The sequence below is a fragment of the Pleurodeles waltl genome, chromosome 3_1 (assembly GCF_031143425.1).
Source record: "Pleurodeles waltl isolate 20211129_DDA chromosome 3_1, aPleWal1.hap1.20221129, whole genome shotgun sequence".
Classification (NCBI taxonomy): Eukaryota; Metazoa; Chordata; class Amphibia; order Caudata; family Salamandridae; genus Pleurodeles; species Pleurodeles waltl.
The window spans coordinates 1897333265-1897351267 of NC_090440.1; the positions used below are offsets into that span (position 1 = coordinate 1897333265).

Below are 18003 nucleotides of genomic sequence, written 5' to 3' on the forward strand. Positions count from 1 at the left end.
ATTGGCTGTGTAGGACTTACCCAAGGGGTGACTTATATGTATTAAACAGAAAGGTTTCTGCCTGGCAAAAAGTTTTTTGCAGGGTTGAAATGGCAGTTTAAAGCAGCACACATAGGCTGTAATGGCAAGCCTGCCACATTTAAAGGTCTACTTAAGTGGGAGGCACAATCAGTGCTGCAGGCCCACTAGTGTAAAAAGAACAGACGATTCACAGAATGCTGGACAATGTCAAACATTCAATCCCAGACACAGATCTGGGCCTAAATCTGCTAAATCGCAGCTATATCGGTGCCTGGAGGGCGATTGCTGATTGAAGCTAAGGTCACGCTTGCGGGCATTTTCTGTGTCTTGACTACTCAGCCGTGTTCAGTGCTGGTAGTCTTTTGTTACTGTTGACCAGACACCATATTGGAAGGAGTTCTAGTCTTTTCCCCAGCCGGAGCATTTAATGGGGGCCGATGCGCAGACGCAGCAGCTAGGTGGAGAGCGAGCGTTAAACTCCCATCCATATGATTTGTAAGTGATTTTAAGTGTTTTTAACATTTTCTTAAGCATTTGCTTAAAGTGAGTTTTATCCTCTGGCACTTTTCTTGCACTTTGCATCTGTACTGAGTAGCAACAGGGTCGATAAGAGAGCAGACAGCTATATCGTCTCCGGGTGGGCAATTATTTTTTGGCTCTTAGGTGACGCTTGGGGGCATTTTAGGTGTTTTAATTACTCGGCCAGGTTCAGTGCCGGTAATCTTTTGTTACTGTTAACCGGACGCCATCATGGTCGGTGTTCTAGTTTTTTCCCTGACCAGAGCATTTAATGAGGGCTGGTGCCCGGGCGGCCCGCTGGCATGCCAAAGGCAAGTCTGTCTGCACCCGTCCATGGCCGTACAGGACAGGGGTCTTGACCCCTGCCCATTTGGGTCAGACAGGATAACTTACTCCTCGGCAAATTTGAATAGCCTGAATAGGTTACCTAATGAGGCCTGCCATCACTATCTGGACCCAGGCCATTTTTCAGGTGAGTGTTCTTTTTGTAACTGCACCTTCTATATGTCTAACACAATGGTAGCAGCGGAATGATCCTTATCCTAAAACAAAAGTAACCGGCTCACTCAAGGTCAGCCAGCCCACTGGTGGCACTTGTATTTAACTGTAGGTCACTCCCAAAGCATAAAAAAAAGCTATTTTTCTTTTTAGAAGGAAACCAAACAGAAGTTCAGTTTTTTATGGAAAACTGGCTTTACAAAGACCGCTGGCCGCATATATATTAGTACTCCTTCAATCTAAATATAATAATTGCTAGGTGTGATTGAACCAACAGGGCTGGGGGAGGTGTTGTTCTAATTACCAATAGGGATTTAGATTGCAAATTCACACCAATTGCAGTAACAAATTGTGGAAGCCTTCTATATTCTATCAAGCTCTCTCACACGTACAACTTTTCAGGGATGCTTGTTTACCGCCCACCAGTCCCTGCTACAGAGTTTCTGCAGATCATGCCAGATATTCTGGCAGCTCACAGTCTCCATACAGCCAAATTTACAATATTAGGTGACCTAAATATTCATTTGGAAGACACCGCATATACTCAGGCTGCAGTACCTCTCAGTGATCCACTTAACTCAGCTGATCACCTCCCCATGACATAATAAGGGCCATATACTGGACTCATTTTTTACCAATATTCCCAACACAGCAGTAACCCCCCTCTGCCAGTCGTTTGGTAGGACCATTATTTCATCCCGTTTTCAATTACTAAAGTAGGAAGATCCACTTCTAAATCAAGCCAGCCTAAAATTACTCAACAATGATCAAGTTGGACACAGCTAGCTGGAAGCAGACTTTGTGCAATTCACTGACACATTTAACACAAGAGTGAGATGTTTCTACACACTATCCTGCATTTAAAAATTGGATCACCACGGCCAAGGATGATCTAATATAATTAAAGAACAATAAGAAAACCCAGCAACAGGATAAAAGTCAATGGTTTACACAGGAAGTAAGATAACTGAAAAAAGAGTGCAAAAGAACAAAAGAAAGTGGAGGGCGAACTATGATGATGTGTGTAGAGAGGCTTATAAAAAGGGCCTTTAAAAAATATCAATACACTATCAGCGGGCCCAGATGAATTATCTTGTAGAGCAGATCAATCGATCCTCTGACTCAAAATACATTTTTACCATTGTAAATTCCTTTCTAAAATGTGATGTGTTAAGATCAGCCCCCCGCCCCATCAGTAGCATGTTGTGAAATATTTGCCAATCACTTTCTGGAAAAAGCAAGGAGTATTTATGAAGCCCTATTCAGTAGCCTATAGATCTCTAGCTAGTTAAACTAATGCTGTACTATCCTCATTCCCTCAAGTAGTCAAAGAGGAAGTCATGGCAGTGGCCAGGACAGTTAAATCAGGCTCACCACTTGACCCTGTCCCAATAGATATTCTATTGACAGGGGAGGGTGGGATGCTTTCTGGTGTGTGGTGAGCTCCTATAGTGTTCTAACCTTATACCACGCCCAGGTATCTCCTATTAGTGAGGTGTAGACAATGTCTAGGTAGCCATGGCTCTCTAGTGGTAGCTGTGGATGAGCAGCCAAGACCTAATTAGGAGATATGCAAAGCCTATGCAATACCACTACAGTCACACAGCACTTACACACATGAAAGAACCACACAGTGTTACAAAAATAAAGGTACTTTATTATGGTAACAAAAATACTAAAATACTGTATAGGTAATACTCTACTAGGAGGTGAGTAAACACATTACCATATAGACATTAGAAGTCAGTGATTAGCATAGAAAGCAATAGTAAACAGTAAAACAATAGAAAATAGTGAAGGCCCTGGGGGGAGACCAAACCATATACTAAGTAAATGGAATGTGAAAGGCAGTCCCCCGCCAGAGGAAGTGGAATCTGTAGGGGGAGCAGGAAGAACTAGGAACCCCAAAAGGTAAGTACCAGGTTGCACCCCAGCAACCAGGAGAGAAGAGATGAGAACCTGGTCTTTCTCCAAACCCACAGGAGAACTTTGGAAAAGGACTGTGCAAAACGAAACCAAAGGTGGATCCTGACAGAAGAGGACCTGAAAATGAAGGAGACCAAGTCCAGTTCGAGTTGGAGTGTCCAGCTGTGGCAGGAGCCACTACCCACCCTTCTGTGGATACAGGACCAGGTCGATGGTGGATGAAGAAAGTCAGCAGTGCAGTACAGGAGCAGAAGAGTTCCAGAAGTGATTCAAGTGATGTCCCATGTTGGTAGTCGTGATGCAGTCAGTCAGTGGTGCTGTAAAACCATCAACAAGCTTTGGCAAATGCAAGAGTCAATGAAAAAGGTTTTGCAAGGCTGAAGGGGACCAGCAAGGCCCAGCGCACTCGACCCAAGGAGGGCAGTCCACGGTGACCCTCAGCAGCTGGGAGAGTCAGTAGAAGAGGAGGCAGCCCCCACAGGCGACCCACGGGCAGCAGGCACAGGAGTCGCAGTGAGGCCCACTCAGCACACCTGGGGAGGACTCCCACGCCATTGGAGCAGCAGGCAGGAGACAGTGCTTTGCAGGAAAGAGTGCTGGAGGCTAGGGCTACACATAGCCTGAAGATCTCTTGGAGGAACAACAAACAAGCTTTAGTAGCTGCAAGAGTTGTGGTGCACAGGGGTACTCTCCTGCGAGAAGAAGCAAGGGCTTACCATCTCCCAAGTTGGACAGCTGGTAGAGAGGATTAAGGGGACCACTCCAGACCACCACCTGTGATGTAGTATCCACGCAGTTCCGGAGGAGATAGGATCATCACAGCCAGTCATCATTGAAGTTGGTGCCTGCAGATTCAGGGGAGTGACTACTTCACTCCAAGGGAGATTCCTTCTTGCTTCTTGTGCAGGTTGAAGAATTGTCACCCACTGAGGATGCACAGCTATGGAAATCCTGCAGTTGCTGGAAGGAACCAGAGACAAAATGTTGCAGAATGGAGTCTAGTTCCAGATTGTTGGTTAATGGAGGGTTCAGTTGCAGTCCCGATAGCCAGAAGATGAAGTAAACAATGCAGAGGAGTCCTGCTGGAATCTTGCACTTCGAATCTGAAGACCCACCCTGGAAGAAGACCCTAAATAGCCCAGGAAGGGGGATTGGTTACCTAGGTGGATGTACACCTATCAAGAGGGGGCTGTGATGTCACCTGCCTGACTTGGCCACTCAAATGCTCCCAGGGGCCTCTGCCCACCTTGGATTCAAGATAGCAGAATCAAGTGGCCACTTGGAGGAGCTCTGATCACCACCCCTGGGGTGGTGATGGACAGGGGAGTGGTCACTCCCTTTCCATTGTCCAGTTTCATGCCCGAGCAGGGACCGGGGGATCCTGGACTGGTGCAAACTGGTTTATGCACAGAGGGCATCAAATGTGCCCTTCAAAGCATACCGGTGGCTTGGGGAGGCTAACCCTCCTATGCCATGTAACCCTTATTTCCAAAGGGAAAGAGTGTTTCTTCAGTTTCCCAAAATAAATCCTTTATTCTGCCTTTCTCTGCTTGAGCAGGTCAAGCAGCAGGAGAGCAGAAACCTGTCTGAGTGGTGGCAGCAGCGCAAGCTGTCTGGAAAACCCCAGAAGACTGGTAGGAGCAATGCTAGGGGTCCTCTAAAGAGCACCCCAGAGTGCATGGAATTATACACCCAATACTGGCAACAGCATTGGGGTATGATTCAGACATGTTTGATACCAAGCATGCCCAGGTTCCGAGTTACTATTACATAGCTGGACATATTGACCTGTGTCCAGTAACGGGTAAAATGACTTCCCCACACTTATGATGTCCAGGGAAATGGAGCTGGAGTTCGTAGGGGCACCTCTGCTCATGCAGGGGTGCCCTCACATACAGGTACTTTCACCCTGCCCTCTGGGCTAGGAGGGCCTGCCATAGGGGTAACTTACAGTGACCTGATGCAGTGGCCTGTAGTGAAAGGGTGCAAGCACCTTTTCACGCAGACTCCAGCGGCAGGCCTGCAGACACATTTTGCATGGGCTCCCATGGGTGGCACAATACATTCTGCAGCCCATGGGGAACCCCTGGTGCCCCAGTGCCCTGGGTACCTAGGTACCATTTACTAGAGATTTATACTGGGGCACCTGTATGCCAATTGTGGGGTGTGCAAAGTCCTAAGCAACCAAATTTAGAGGGAGAGAGCACAGCCACTGGGGTCCTGGATAGCAGGATCCCAGTGAACACATTCAAAACACACTGACAGCAGGCAAAAAGTGGGGGTAACCATGCCAAAAAGAGGGCACTTTCCTACACTTTCTACTTTGACAGATATAACTCCCCCTCAAATAAAATGAGGTTTTCTGAGGCATAGAAGCATGCCATTGTATGCCCTCTACTGAGGAAATCTACTCTGGCCCAGAGATAGCAGGAACCTACAGACCGCTATCGCTACTCCCAGGGGGCCAGCAAAATTCTACATAAGATTATAAATAGGCATGTGACAGAATATTTAGAAACCAATGATATTCTGCACCCCACCAAAACAGGATTTTGCATTGGTTGCAGTACAGAAACCGCGCTCCTGTTTGCTACTGAAAATCTTAAAATAGATTTGGACCAGATTGGATCTGCAGCACTAATTCTGCTTGATTTAAGTGTGTCTTTCGATATGGTTTCCTATCCTATTCTTCTCTACCATTTGGAAGAAGCATGCATAACAGGACGTGCCCTAAATTGGTTCAGATCATTTTTGGGGAAACAGAGCTTTCAGGTCAGTGAGGGTCTTTTCCTCTCTGCAAATCGTCAGCTGAAATGCAGGGTACAACAAGGCTCTTCCCTGAGCTATGCTCTTCAGCTTGCATGTCCGCCCTATGTCTGATATCATCTGCTGATTTGGTTTTACAATGGTTTCTTATGTGAATTATACTCAGATCATTATCTCTCTTAACCCAGATGTAGGATCTACCTCTCTAAAACTTAACAATTACCTCAAGAAGGTGTCCAATTGGATGGCAGCCAGTGTTTAAAACTAAATGGGGTTAAAACGGAGGTCCTGGTCGTTGGTAATAACCCAACACTTTGGGACCAAATTAATTGGCCTCCGTCCATTGGGGAGCTTCATTACCTTAATTTGAAAGTTAGGAGTCTAGGGATTATATTGGACAGACATCTCTCCATGACGTCCCAGGTAGAGGAGGTAGCTGCCAGTCATTTCAGCCTCCTTAGAGTTTTAAGGAAGATACTGAAATGGCAACGGAGGTCTGCAGAACAGTGATTCAAGGGCTTGTTCTATCTTGCCTTGATTACTGAAACTCACTTTACCTAGGTAGTCCAGCGTTTGTCATTAAAAACTTTCAGATCATCTAGAATGCTGTGGCTTGAATTTTGATGGGTATTCCGAAAACACAATCAGCTGGAGCGGCACTTAACACTCTTCACTGGTTGCCAATCAATCGCAGAATCCAATACACGGACCTGTGTATGACACATCGTACAAAATATAAAGATGGACCATGTATCCTCCTTCAGTTAGTTACACCTTACCAAATCAATAGGGATTTCAGATCAAACAATCAAGGTCTCCTTGTCGTTCCCAGAATCAAGAGAGCCAGAGGTGGAGGTCACTCATGCACATACCTTGCACCTAAACTCTGGAAATCTCCACCGACCAGCCTGTGACAAGATGATAATCTATCTTTAGAAAACACTTAAAGCCCTATCTTTATCCCTAATTCTGCTAATCCTCTCCTCTCTAGCCAGTTCAGGTATTATAAGTAATGTGAATAGAATAGAAAATCTATAATTTATCTGCTCACCACACCATTCTAGTTTGGACCCAGCCATATGCAAATCAGTCTTGACCCTGCTCCCCTTGGGAAAAGTCCAGCCCGAACTGCTAGGCCAGGTCCTCCGTGGACCAGAAACAAGCATCCTGGGACCAGTTTTGGGGTATCACCCCTCATCACCTGCAATCAAAAACTACCAATGCTGCCAAGGAGGGTTTTCTGCACTTTGTCCTCCTAACACACACAATCATACATACAACTCCATGCACACTTTGATAGTAGGGTAGGTTATAAAGCAGACCGAGGTAAATATAACTGCACTTTTAGTTTTTTGATACATTTGCTCAAAACTGCTTAAACACACTATGGGTATCAGGCCTCATAACGCACCCGTACTGACAAAGATGGTCCTTGCCTGGTGGACCTGTCAGCGTTTATCCGGGTTATACGTGCACACACACACACACACACACACACACTGTGACACCATAGCTAGTGGGAAAAGTCAATCGTTCCTCGAACAATCAAGAATGAAAGACAGAGTCTAGTTCTTAAGACGGGGGTTCGGCTAGATTGCATAGGACCTCTGCCAGAAGGGATATGACCACTTGTCAGAATGCCTGTGATGTCATTTAATAAAACGTAAGGTTACACCCTACTCATGGATTACATGTGCTTGATTATTCTGCAGTCCTCATAGCACTGCACAGAGACCTCTGCAGAAATCTTCTAATTTTACTACAGCTCAAGCCACCAATTACAATGTACATATTACATGCAATGTAAATATTGCATGCAAAACTCTTAACAATATTTCTTTGTATCAGTGTGCAGCATTAAACTAGACACATATTGCAAGTTACCAATGAGTGATTATGATGACACCTTCAGCATTTTGAGGGTAATTATGAGTCACAAATATCCACTACTGGGACTTTCATTACCCTACCCAAAATGATATGAATGAAAGTTATTTTCATGCACTATTCTAGTATGAACTCTTGCAGCGATCCCTGCACATTATACTAAGCACTACACCTCTTCACAACTCCAGCTAAAACAGCAAGCAATAGTTTTCCCAATTTATACAATTTAGAAGCATTTCAGGTAGTGGTGTGTACTGTCAATGGTCAATATTATTTTAGGTAAAAATATGTACTCACCCCAAATGCAACACCTTTTCTCAGGATAATGGGCTCACTATCAATGAAGGCACTGCCCCCATCCTTGTCTTTGGTGATAGCAACAGATCCAGAGTAAATAAAGTAGAAGCTGTTACCCCGATGGCCAAGCCTTAAAACCACCCTACGGCGTCCAAACCTGAAGAAAAACAGCACTGTTACTCATTATTGTGTTTCTTCACAAAATCTGGCTTTGTGCACGCAAACAAAAAACACTTACATTCCATTTTAGCCATATTCTTAAGACTCTTTGTAATATTAGTCAATGTGCCCTTTAAATGTATTTAGCCAACCACCCTAAGGTTTACTACCTCTGAAGGTTAATAGCTATCATGTTGCGTAAAGATGTTGAATAACTGATTAACTGATTGATTGATTTGTGAACTTCTAGATCATCCTGCAACATTGAGATGTCCTATGATGGTTTCTCTTTCATCCGCCTAGACAGTTTAGTTTAAATTTTTTATGGAAAAAGTTGATCTGTGGCAACATGGAGAGCAATGGGAAGAGGATGCCATATAATAGCAACCTTTGCAGTAAAGGAGCGACCACCAAGCCAAGTGCAGCAGAATCAAGGAAATGTAAGGGCATCTAATTTGGTAACTGAACTTTAGAGATTGCTTTTCAAAAATGATTATCCAGTTGTTGATTTCTTAGTAAATAAACTCTGTGTATCAAGTTATGCAATACGGTTAACTAAACATTTAGAAATCTTAAACAACCAGCACAAATGAAAAAATAAGTAACCACCCAAAAGGGCTCTTCACGTTTATTATACTATGGTCTGTAGGCCACATCTCTAGAGGGGAAAAGACAGACTGGCGACTGCAGAGATATGAACAACCAAAATGGTGTATGGTTTTACCCACCAGTCCTGGAACTTGTGGCTGAGGCATGGGCATAAATACGCTCTGGAAGAAGTGATGAGTAGTTGATATGATAAGACACTCAAACTGTAATTATCAAATGGAATATAAATAGTGGGTAAGGTAAGTATTTTACAGTGCTCCTAGAAATAGGGGTGTTGATAGACTGGTGGGGATGCTGACAAGCTACAGTAAAAAATAGATTGTTGACGTAAAGGTTAATGAGCATGTGGAACAACTTCATAGCTGACCAAATAGAGTCTAAATGACTGATAAGGAGGCCGGGGCAGCACCAGGACAGCCACAAATATAAAAGCCATGCTGCCTAGACCTATCGAAAAGGAAGTCCAAAATCGCCTTAAGACAGAATATCCATTCTCTTCCTTGGAGAGTAAGGGTGCTAGGATACCTGAAACAACCCCTAATATGTCCAACTATCTTGGAAATGTTCTAAGAATCCTGAGAAGGGCCTAGACCACATCTGTCTGACATCCTTTAGGTCTACTTAAAAAATATTCTGGTCCTAGGGTTAGAAGGCCCAGGGAAAAAGTTCAGCAGTGGACCTGGATATTGTAGCTGGATGGTCCCAGCACATTAGACGTCCCTTGAGGAACACAAAATTGCGTTAGCTCAACAGAGTGGCACAAGTCCATATCATTTGATTGGACCTGAAAACTGGGCGTCACATCAAAAACTGGTCCAGGAGTAATGTGCTTTTCAGTAGTCCCTTAATGGAGGCATCAAAGCCCAGCATTTATTAAAATAAAATTAAATGAGGCCATTTTAAACAGGCTGACCATGACAAAGGATGCTTTGTGAGTCCTCCTTCCTGCATGACTGCCACATACATCAAATCCCAGATGGCGTGTTGAATGGGATCAAAACCAATTCCCAATGTTCCTCCCCTCCACAGCTCGTGGGACCAGAGGATGTTTCACAGGGTACAATAGAAGAGGTGGCTTCTACAAGCTGGGAACTTCTGGTAAACAATATTTCTTTTCACTGGTCAAACTGGGAGCAGGAAGAGAGAGTTTTTTTTCTCAAGTGGAGTGGTTAAACTTTGGACTCATAGGTCTTGCAGACAGAACAGGGTTTTCATCTGTAGTTTTATCAACATCTGATTTAGTGTTGCTATCACTCTGGGGCCCATTCTGCAGGATTGTGTCTTAACATGTGCTAAGGGCTTCCGAAAGAAGAAGGTCTGAGTCACTGGCCATTCTTACACAAGCAGGACACAGAGAGGGGCCTACAGTAGTTGGCAGTCCAAAGGCACACTTGCCATCTCACATGGTGCCACCATGTCACACAATTTCTGCTTCTTTCACACAGTGACCCAGTGAGAAGCTGAAATCACACAGTGGCAGGCAGGGCGAGCTGGAAACCTCTGCATATTGTGGATTTCCAGCTTGTCTTTTGCAGCCGTAAGCAGCCAATGTCAACTAAGAAGTGTGAAAACACACCAGGATGTCAATGACAGCCGCAGTTACACTTTTGAGGAGTAGGGTGGGGAGGGGCTGGTGGGCTTGGTGGAGGGCAGTGTGTCTCTTACGTAGCTCTCGGGATGAGGCCTGCCCCCTACAAGGCCCTAGCCCCTAATGAGACTGTGAAATTTGTTTACAGGTTGGCAGGTCTGGAAAGGCGTTCTGTTAGCTAATTCTAAAATCAAGTGGCGGCTCAGCATGGGGGCTGCTTAACACTACAATTAAACAGCTCTTGACCAAAATGATTTTTCTTGGAACAACAATTTCGCAACAATGGGGAGAAAAGGGTTATTAACTGAAACTAGGACTGAGTTTACTGAACTAACAAGGGTGATTGCCTGGTATAATCCAGATTTGTGTGGAGAGGGGCACTTTTTCTAGCGCAGTTGAGAAATCTAGAAGAAGGCTCATTATAGCTGCATGCAAAGTTTGCAAAAGCATGGTGTTCGAGTTTGTCAGGCATGGCCTCATCAATCCAAAGGTACTGGATACCACGTGGAATACGGGGTTCATTTTTCAGGGGTAGAAATGAACACGTTCATATTGAATATTTCAGGGGCTTTCTAATTAGTAGGGTGCTGGTAAAGGGAACCCAAATGGAGCGATGGGTAGCACCACAGGGTATCAACCCCTTGGGCAGTGTCGAGCAATCTCTGAGTTAGCAACCGGATAAAGGGCATCATCATACTAGAAAGAAGGGCTGACTGATAGGTGGGAAATGTGGCACACATTGCCCACCTTGGATGCTACGCGGCAGAGCCCAGCTAGCCCCTACTACGAGACCAGCTATGCAGTCAGTGCTCTTAGGGAGGGTGGTAAGGCAGTTTTGCCAGAAATCTGCAAAACAGAACGGGCAGATGTGATCCAGGATGAAGCATGGGACAAGAGGGGTGGCAAGAGAGGTGTCCAAAAAAGGAGGGGGAGTGGGAAGGGTAAAATAATCTGATGATTAAACAGTTTGATATTTTTAATCTGGATATTCCAACGTAATACAATATCCTGATTAACCAGGATCAGGATATTTCCTTATGGCCGTTTTCTCACATGAAGTATTGGAAAATAGGGGATGCACTCACCTCGGGGGCATACTGCCTCATTCTACTCTGTATACATCATACATTACAGAGGTTTGATTGGTAGAAAATCCACATAAAGCGTTGTTTTCTAGCTCAGTTTATGTCTTCTCACTTTTCTCTTTCACTAGTATTGTATTGCACCGCCGTGTAGGCCAAATCCAACACACAAAGTTGTGCGAGTACTATCATTTTATTGTTTTTTAATTTGGGCTGGTACTCACTCCCTTCCCCAACCCACCCCCTCCCGACGCCAAACCTCTAAGCAAAAATGGCGTAAACGGGCATGCACTTACAAGAATATTAAAGGGGACAATCATAAATAATGAATATTCATTAATGTGGAAGGAACTCGAACCTGGAAACATGTATTTACATATTAAAACACCTCACTGAATAATAAGGAAAAACATGTTAGTATCTGAAAACAATGTGCATGACCTAAGGGAGTGCTGACACCTACCTCTCAAAGCGGATCACTTTGGCCAGCATGAGCTGCAGGTTGAAGCTGTACCGGTGGTAGCTCGGCAACACAAGTAGGATTCGGCGCAACTGCTTGACTTCCTCTTGGGTCCTCCACTCTGGTCTTTTCTGGGTGATTCTCAGGCCTTTACTAGGGAAGTGATCCTTCAAAAAGAGCAAGACGAAGATGCTAAATGTCAACACACGCTTTATCAGCTAGAGCTCTGGGCCTTTGTCTAACTCTCAATACCTACAGAACACCGTCGCTCTGGTAGATGCAACAATTAAATGTGTCCTTATCACAGCTCTCAGAGTGTCCAACTGTGAAAGCTGAATTCAATACTAATGCATTTGCATTGATTAATAGCTAAGAATTTACATGGATTATGCTAACGTAGAGAAAATCGAGTGTCTTGGAAAATGTGCCCACTGAAGTGGCCACCACAACATGTACAACATTTAATAAAGAATTGGCATTAATAGTTTAAATAATGTGCACATGTAGAATAAAATGTATTAGTGGATCATAATAAAGTATTAACAATATGTATTTGCTTAAAATAATATGCAGAGAGTAAATGTGAACTTTTGGGCCTAGTCGCAAGGCCTCATGTCTTCATGGCATAAACAAATGTTCGTATATTTGTTTTGTGAAAACAGAGAATTAACACTTATTCATTGCTCACGCAGTGCTGACCAAATAGATTTGTAATGTTGCAATGTTGAACAAGTTGATGTCTTAAACTTTCTTGTGAGAACTGTCTGCTGAAATGTAGTGTACTACCTAAGCATACATTTGCATCCTTGATGCAAGAGAAGCAAAGGTTCTCAGGCCGAATGTATGATGGAACAACTAATGCGAGAATCACGCATGCCTGAACAACGCAGTCGGAACAACGACCGTGTTGTTTACACTCATGCCTTTACCAGGCATGCTTTCACATCGATTTTTTGTTGTAAAAGCATGCCTAGTAAAGGCATGTGTGGAACGTCATGTGTGGTTTTAGCATGCCACCCCCCACCCTCCCTAAAAACATAACTACCCTGACCCCCCACCCGCCTTAAAAACACAAGTACCCCGACCCCCCACCCTAAAAACATAACTACCCTGACGCCCCTACCTGCCCTAAAAAACATAACTACCCGACCCCCCACCACCCGCCATACAAAAACAAGTACCCCGATCTCCCACCCGACCTAAAAGCACAAGTACCCCGACCCCCCAACCCACCGTAAAAACATTACTACCCCACCCCCTAACACCATAAAAAACATAACTACCCCAACCCCCCACCCTTTTAAAAACAAATGGCACCACCCGCCCTATAAACATACCTACCCAACCACCCACCCTAAAAACACAACTACCCCACCCCCCACCTGCCCTAAAAACACTACTACCCCCAACCCTCACCCGTCCTAAAAACATAACTACCCCGACCCCCGAACCTGCCCTAAAAAACATAACTACCCAACCCCGTGCCCCCTTTAAAAAAATGGCCCAACTCCCCCAACCCTGCCCCAGCCCGACTTACCTGACTTTGTCCTCTCCCGATGCCCTCTCCCTTTTTCTCTGCCTTAACCACGCATGTGCATTGTTCAGCCCATGTGTGGTTAAGGCAGAGAAAAATCTCTGCATTGTTCCTGCAAGCAACGTTCTGCTTGCAATGTAAACAACACCGTTGTTTCAGACTCGTTGTTCCGGACCTTTCCCTTTCAGGCTTTAACAATGGCATTACTGACTGGAGGTATGACTGCAACTAAAAAGTTACTCAATGAAACTGCTGATGGGAACTGGAGAAGAGGAGCCAATCATCGACATGTGAAAGGCTATCTAGTTAAATCATAGATTTGGAAATCAATGTTTATTGGTTCTACTGTGAACACCCAATAGTCTGACAAATGACGTTGTGAGAAAATACTTTATGGATTTTTAGTTTAACCCCAACTACATGAAGAATGGTGTCTAGTCGTAAGGCAGTTTGACGGTTAGCAGTAGACAGTATGCAGCTTAGCAGTTAGTAGTAGATTCTTGTTCCAGTCCTGTTCGAGGAGCAGAGCAATTCCTGATATCTTCTTTTCCTAACTTTAGCCTTTTAGCTTAATTGTGTTTAATGCTATTAATGCTGTTTCTTAGCTTGATGCCCTTTCTAAGTTGGTCCAGTTGACTTAGAGCCCAACCATGGTTGAGCCAATCACTTTCACTGTCCCTTGTGTTTGAGCTAACCAGACAGATGTCCAACTGACGAAGAAATCACAGCTTGCTGATCCATTCAGGAAAGGTATAATATAAAAATGCTATTGTTTCTGTTATAGGTTTTTGTTCTTTCTTTTAGGTAACAATCACTATTTTGTTAGAGCACTAGTTAGATGATTTCCACATTAACTTTTGAGTTAGTGTGCCATGTGTTAACAAACGTTATTAACAAAGAATTGATTTTATTCATCTGTTGAATCTAGATGTATGCCATTTCTGTTGTTCAGTTATTGTTGTTATTAATTTATACGGTTACTCTTGAATGTTTAATGATAAATGCTTTGGTTAAATTGAGATTCTTCAGCTGCTTTGGTCAGCCTGTGTTGTTCGTATATGTATATAATTTGGTCTTGAGATTCATTTACATGATATTAGCATTATTGATCTAGGGAAATAAACTTTCTAACTTTACTAAAAGATGTGGTGATTCGTGGCCAAATGGGTCATGGTATGTAAAGATTACCGACGCTGGTTAGGTCAAGAGTAGAAATTTGTGGCCATGGTGGATCACTCTTAGCGTGAGTCAAAAGGTCCATTGAACCTCTAACATGTCCCTCTATAAATAAATTACCAAAGACCAAATAAGGCCTGGCACACTCACACAACCCATGCCTCCTTTCTGACCTTTCCACAATCACTTGTATACAAATATCATTCTGTGTGTATGACAGTTTTCGCAATGATTATTCTGTAATAATTATGTGGTTGAATCGGAAACTGATTTCTTTAATACTGAATACTAACCTCAGGGTCAGGTAACAACACATTTTCTTAAGCAGCACAGAACTTTGTGCCATCATTTGCTTCTTTGCCCTTTCCGGGCATTGTTTTTAACCTGTCAGTGATGTCTGTGGACTAACCACACCTCCCCTGGCTCTTTTTTTGCTTGGTTGTTGGTGCTCTGTGATGACTTGCCAGCTCAAAGTAAAAACGTCTGACTCCTACCAAGCGTTTTGTAAGACTAGGCTGATTGAGCTCATCACCTGACAATGGAGGAGTGCCACAGAATCTGCTTTCCTGCCATCTAAGCCATGCCTAAGTATGCCATCTATGGCTCTGTGTGCTGATTGGTTGTTTGGTGCCCCCAATTCTGTTCAGACCAAGCCCAACTCTCTCCTCCTGGGAAGAGCTAACTGACTGAGGGTAGGTCACAGTAGCATCACTTGATGAAGAGTTTGAGGTTCTATCAATCAACTACATTAGCCAAAGCAAGGTTAAACCCACAGACATCTGTGGCTGACTATGTACGAAGCATCATTAACCAGGGGTTTTCCATGAACATAATAACTGGGGGCAAGCTATCAATCTGGTTTTTCGTAGGCTTCTGAATAATATTGAATCCTATGTGCAGCAAGCTCTTTGTGCCTGCTTGCAACCTGAAAAACGTTTGTACTCAGTAGCCAGCAAACATTTTAAAATAAATATTGTTTTACAAATTAAGGCCAGTGATGAAGAGCAAGCAAGAATACTGTGCACAGTAAACCTACACAGGAAAGGCCGTACATGAAGAGAAATTTACCATTCAAAACATATCACTTCTAATTTGATGTGTGTCCTTCTTAACTGTCACTGTTTTATTCCTGGAGTAATATAATTACATAGCCAGCCAAGATGGAGGAAGCATCCTAAAAACGATCCTGAGACCCTCTAGATAATCGTCTCGCATCCGGCACCGTGGGTCCTTTAATTTGCCAGTGATCGCCAGAGTTGGCACTCCAACCACTTGCGGAAGATGGGGCTTTCTGGACAATGCTCTGAAGCCCTGAAAGTGGAGATAACAGTCCTGGGCCGTGCCACCTCTCTGACACCCAAAATGGTGGCTGCCCGTGGACTCCAGGTCTAACACCACACACACACATTGGGGCAGTGGTCTGTGGCTGCCTGGGGGTTCTGACGCTGGCAGCTGGATGCTTTCTTGGGGGATGGCTGACCTGGGCTGGTGCTGCCAGCCTCCTACTCGGCCTTACTGACCTCTGGCCTGGAAACCCCACCCAGGAGGCGACAGGGGGACCGAGGACCCCACTGACATCTGAAACTGCATGGGGACCAAGCTGGATCTCTTTAGCAGCCCATGAACGGGCCTTCCATACCACCCCCTGCCCCACCCAGCATACCAGCAGCCGCTGGGGCCCCTGGAGACGACCGGAAGTCACAGTTGAGGAAGGGGCCTTTGACACACGGTACCCCCCTATGCGACCTCCAATTGCAACACTACACAATCATCACCGCTGTGGCCGTGACTTCCCAGGGCTTCGACACTGGTCGCACTCTTGGAGGGTGGCTGACTTCGACATGCGCCGCTTGTCTCCTGCTTGGTCGTACATTTCTCTGGCCCAGGCGAGCTGCTGGCCACACCGATACAAACACCCACATTGGAGATGTGCTGGTGTTCTCTGGCAGCCCACAACCCGCCTTCCTACGCTGGCCCTGACTGCTCTGCATACCTGTGGCCGTGGATAGCCCTGGGGGTGTCCAGTAGCTGAACTTGTAGGGGGGCCTTTGCCACCTGGGGCTAGCCACCTCCAGGCATGGCGTTATGACTGTTCCTCTTTTGTGGCTGTGCCCAGGCAGCGCTTTGGAGACGTGGGTCGCACTGCTGCCTGGCAGTACTGGAGGCACTACTCTGCATGCCTGGACTTCTGTCTCCTTTCACAGAGACCTACTGGACTTCTCTTTCTGCATCTGATCTGCACTGCTCCTGGTAGGTGGCTCCATACAGTCATACACAGGGGAGACCTCTGCATGATTCTTTTCCCCCTGTGTCGGAAGCTGGCCTGGTGGGTATCCAAGGTACTTACACCTCATACCAGGTCCAGATATCCCCTCTTAGTGAAGTGGAGGCTTATCTTGGAGACATGCAAAGCTCATCAAAACCACTGTAGTCACACAGCACTCATGAAAGAAAACACTCAGTTGTACAAAAATAAAGGTACTTTATGTTTGGTCACACAATTCCACAATGTACTAGAAGGGCAACCCCCCAATAGGAGGTAAGTAATACACTAAATATATACACTAGTGAACAGCAATAGGCATAAAAAAGGTTAGAAAACAGTGCAGTTGCAAATAAACAATAGTGACCCTAGGGGGAGCCCAAACCATATACAAAATAATGAAATGCAAACACAGGACCCACACCTAGGTAAGTGGAATGTGTAGAGTGGAGCTGGTAGTACTAGAAAACCACAGAGGTAAGTAACACAGTACCCTCCAGCGACCAGGGAAACAGGAGTAAATTACTGGAATTTCCACAAACCACCCAAAAGGAAGGAAAAGAACAAAAAAAAACAGCCAGACAAGACCCCGAGAAACCACCGTTAGATTCCTGGAGAGGAAGACCTGTGGAGAGAGGGGACTAAGTCCAAGAGTCACAGTTGAGTCCAGGAGAAGTAGGGGCTACTACCCACCCAGATGTACCTGCAGGAGTAGGGAGATGGTGATGAAGAGAAGGTCAACACTGCAGTCCTGGAGCTGGAGAAGAGTTCCCTAGGGATGCAGAAGATGTCCCACGCTGGAAGGAAGTTTGCAACAGGTGTTGGTGCAGAAATTCCACCAACAAGCTTTTGCAAAGGCAAATATCGCGGTTTGGGAAAGTGGTGCTGCTGTGGACCAGCAAGGCACAGGAGGACTCATCCCAGGAGGGGAGTCAGATGGGACCCTCAGTGACACGTAGAGCCCACAGGAGCAGAGGCAGCACCTATAGGAGTCCCACAGGGCAGGGAGCCAGGAGTTGCAGAAAAAGCTTATGCCGCACAGAGAAGAAGGGCCCCATGCCGTAGGAAAACCACGCAGAGAGCTGTGCATCGCAGGAAGGAGTGCTAGAGGCTGGAGCTGTATGTAGCATGAAGTCCATTTGGAGGAGATACAAACAACCTTGGCAGCTGCAAGAGATGCAGTGCACAGGGGTACTGTCCTGCATGAGAAGGTAAGGG

General features: G+C 45.1%; 1 protein-coding gene across 1 annotated transcript in view; it reads right to left on the reverse strand.

The window, feature by feature from the left end:
- Positions 1-18003, reverse strand: part of LOC138283639 (cyclic nucleotide-binding domain-containing protein 2-like) — a 54169-nt gene that overhangs the window by 30124 nt on the left and 6042 nt on the right. Inside the window, exons 2-3 of the mRNA XM_069221577.1 lie at positions 11816-11979; positions 7915-8071 (exon numbers count right to left, since the gene is read on the reverse strand). Of these exons, the coding sequence (XP_069077678.1) occupies positions 7915-8071; positions 11816-11979 (321 nt within the window). The remainder of the gene's footprint in view (positions 1-7914; positions 8072-11815; positions 11980-18003) is intronic.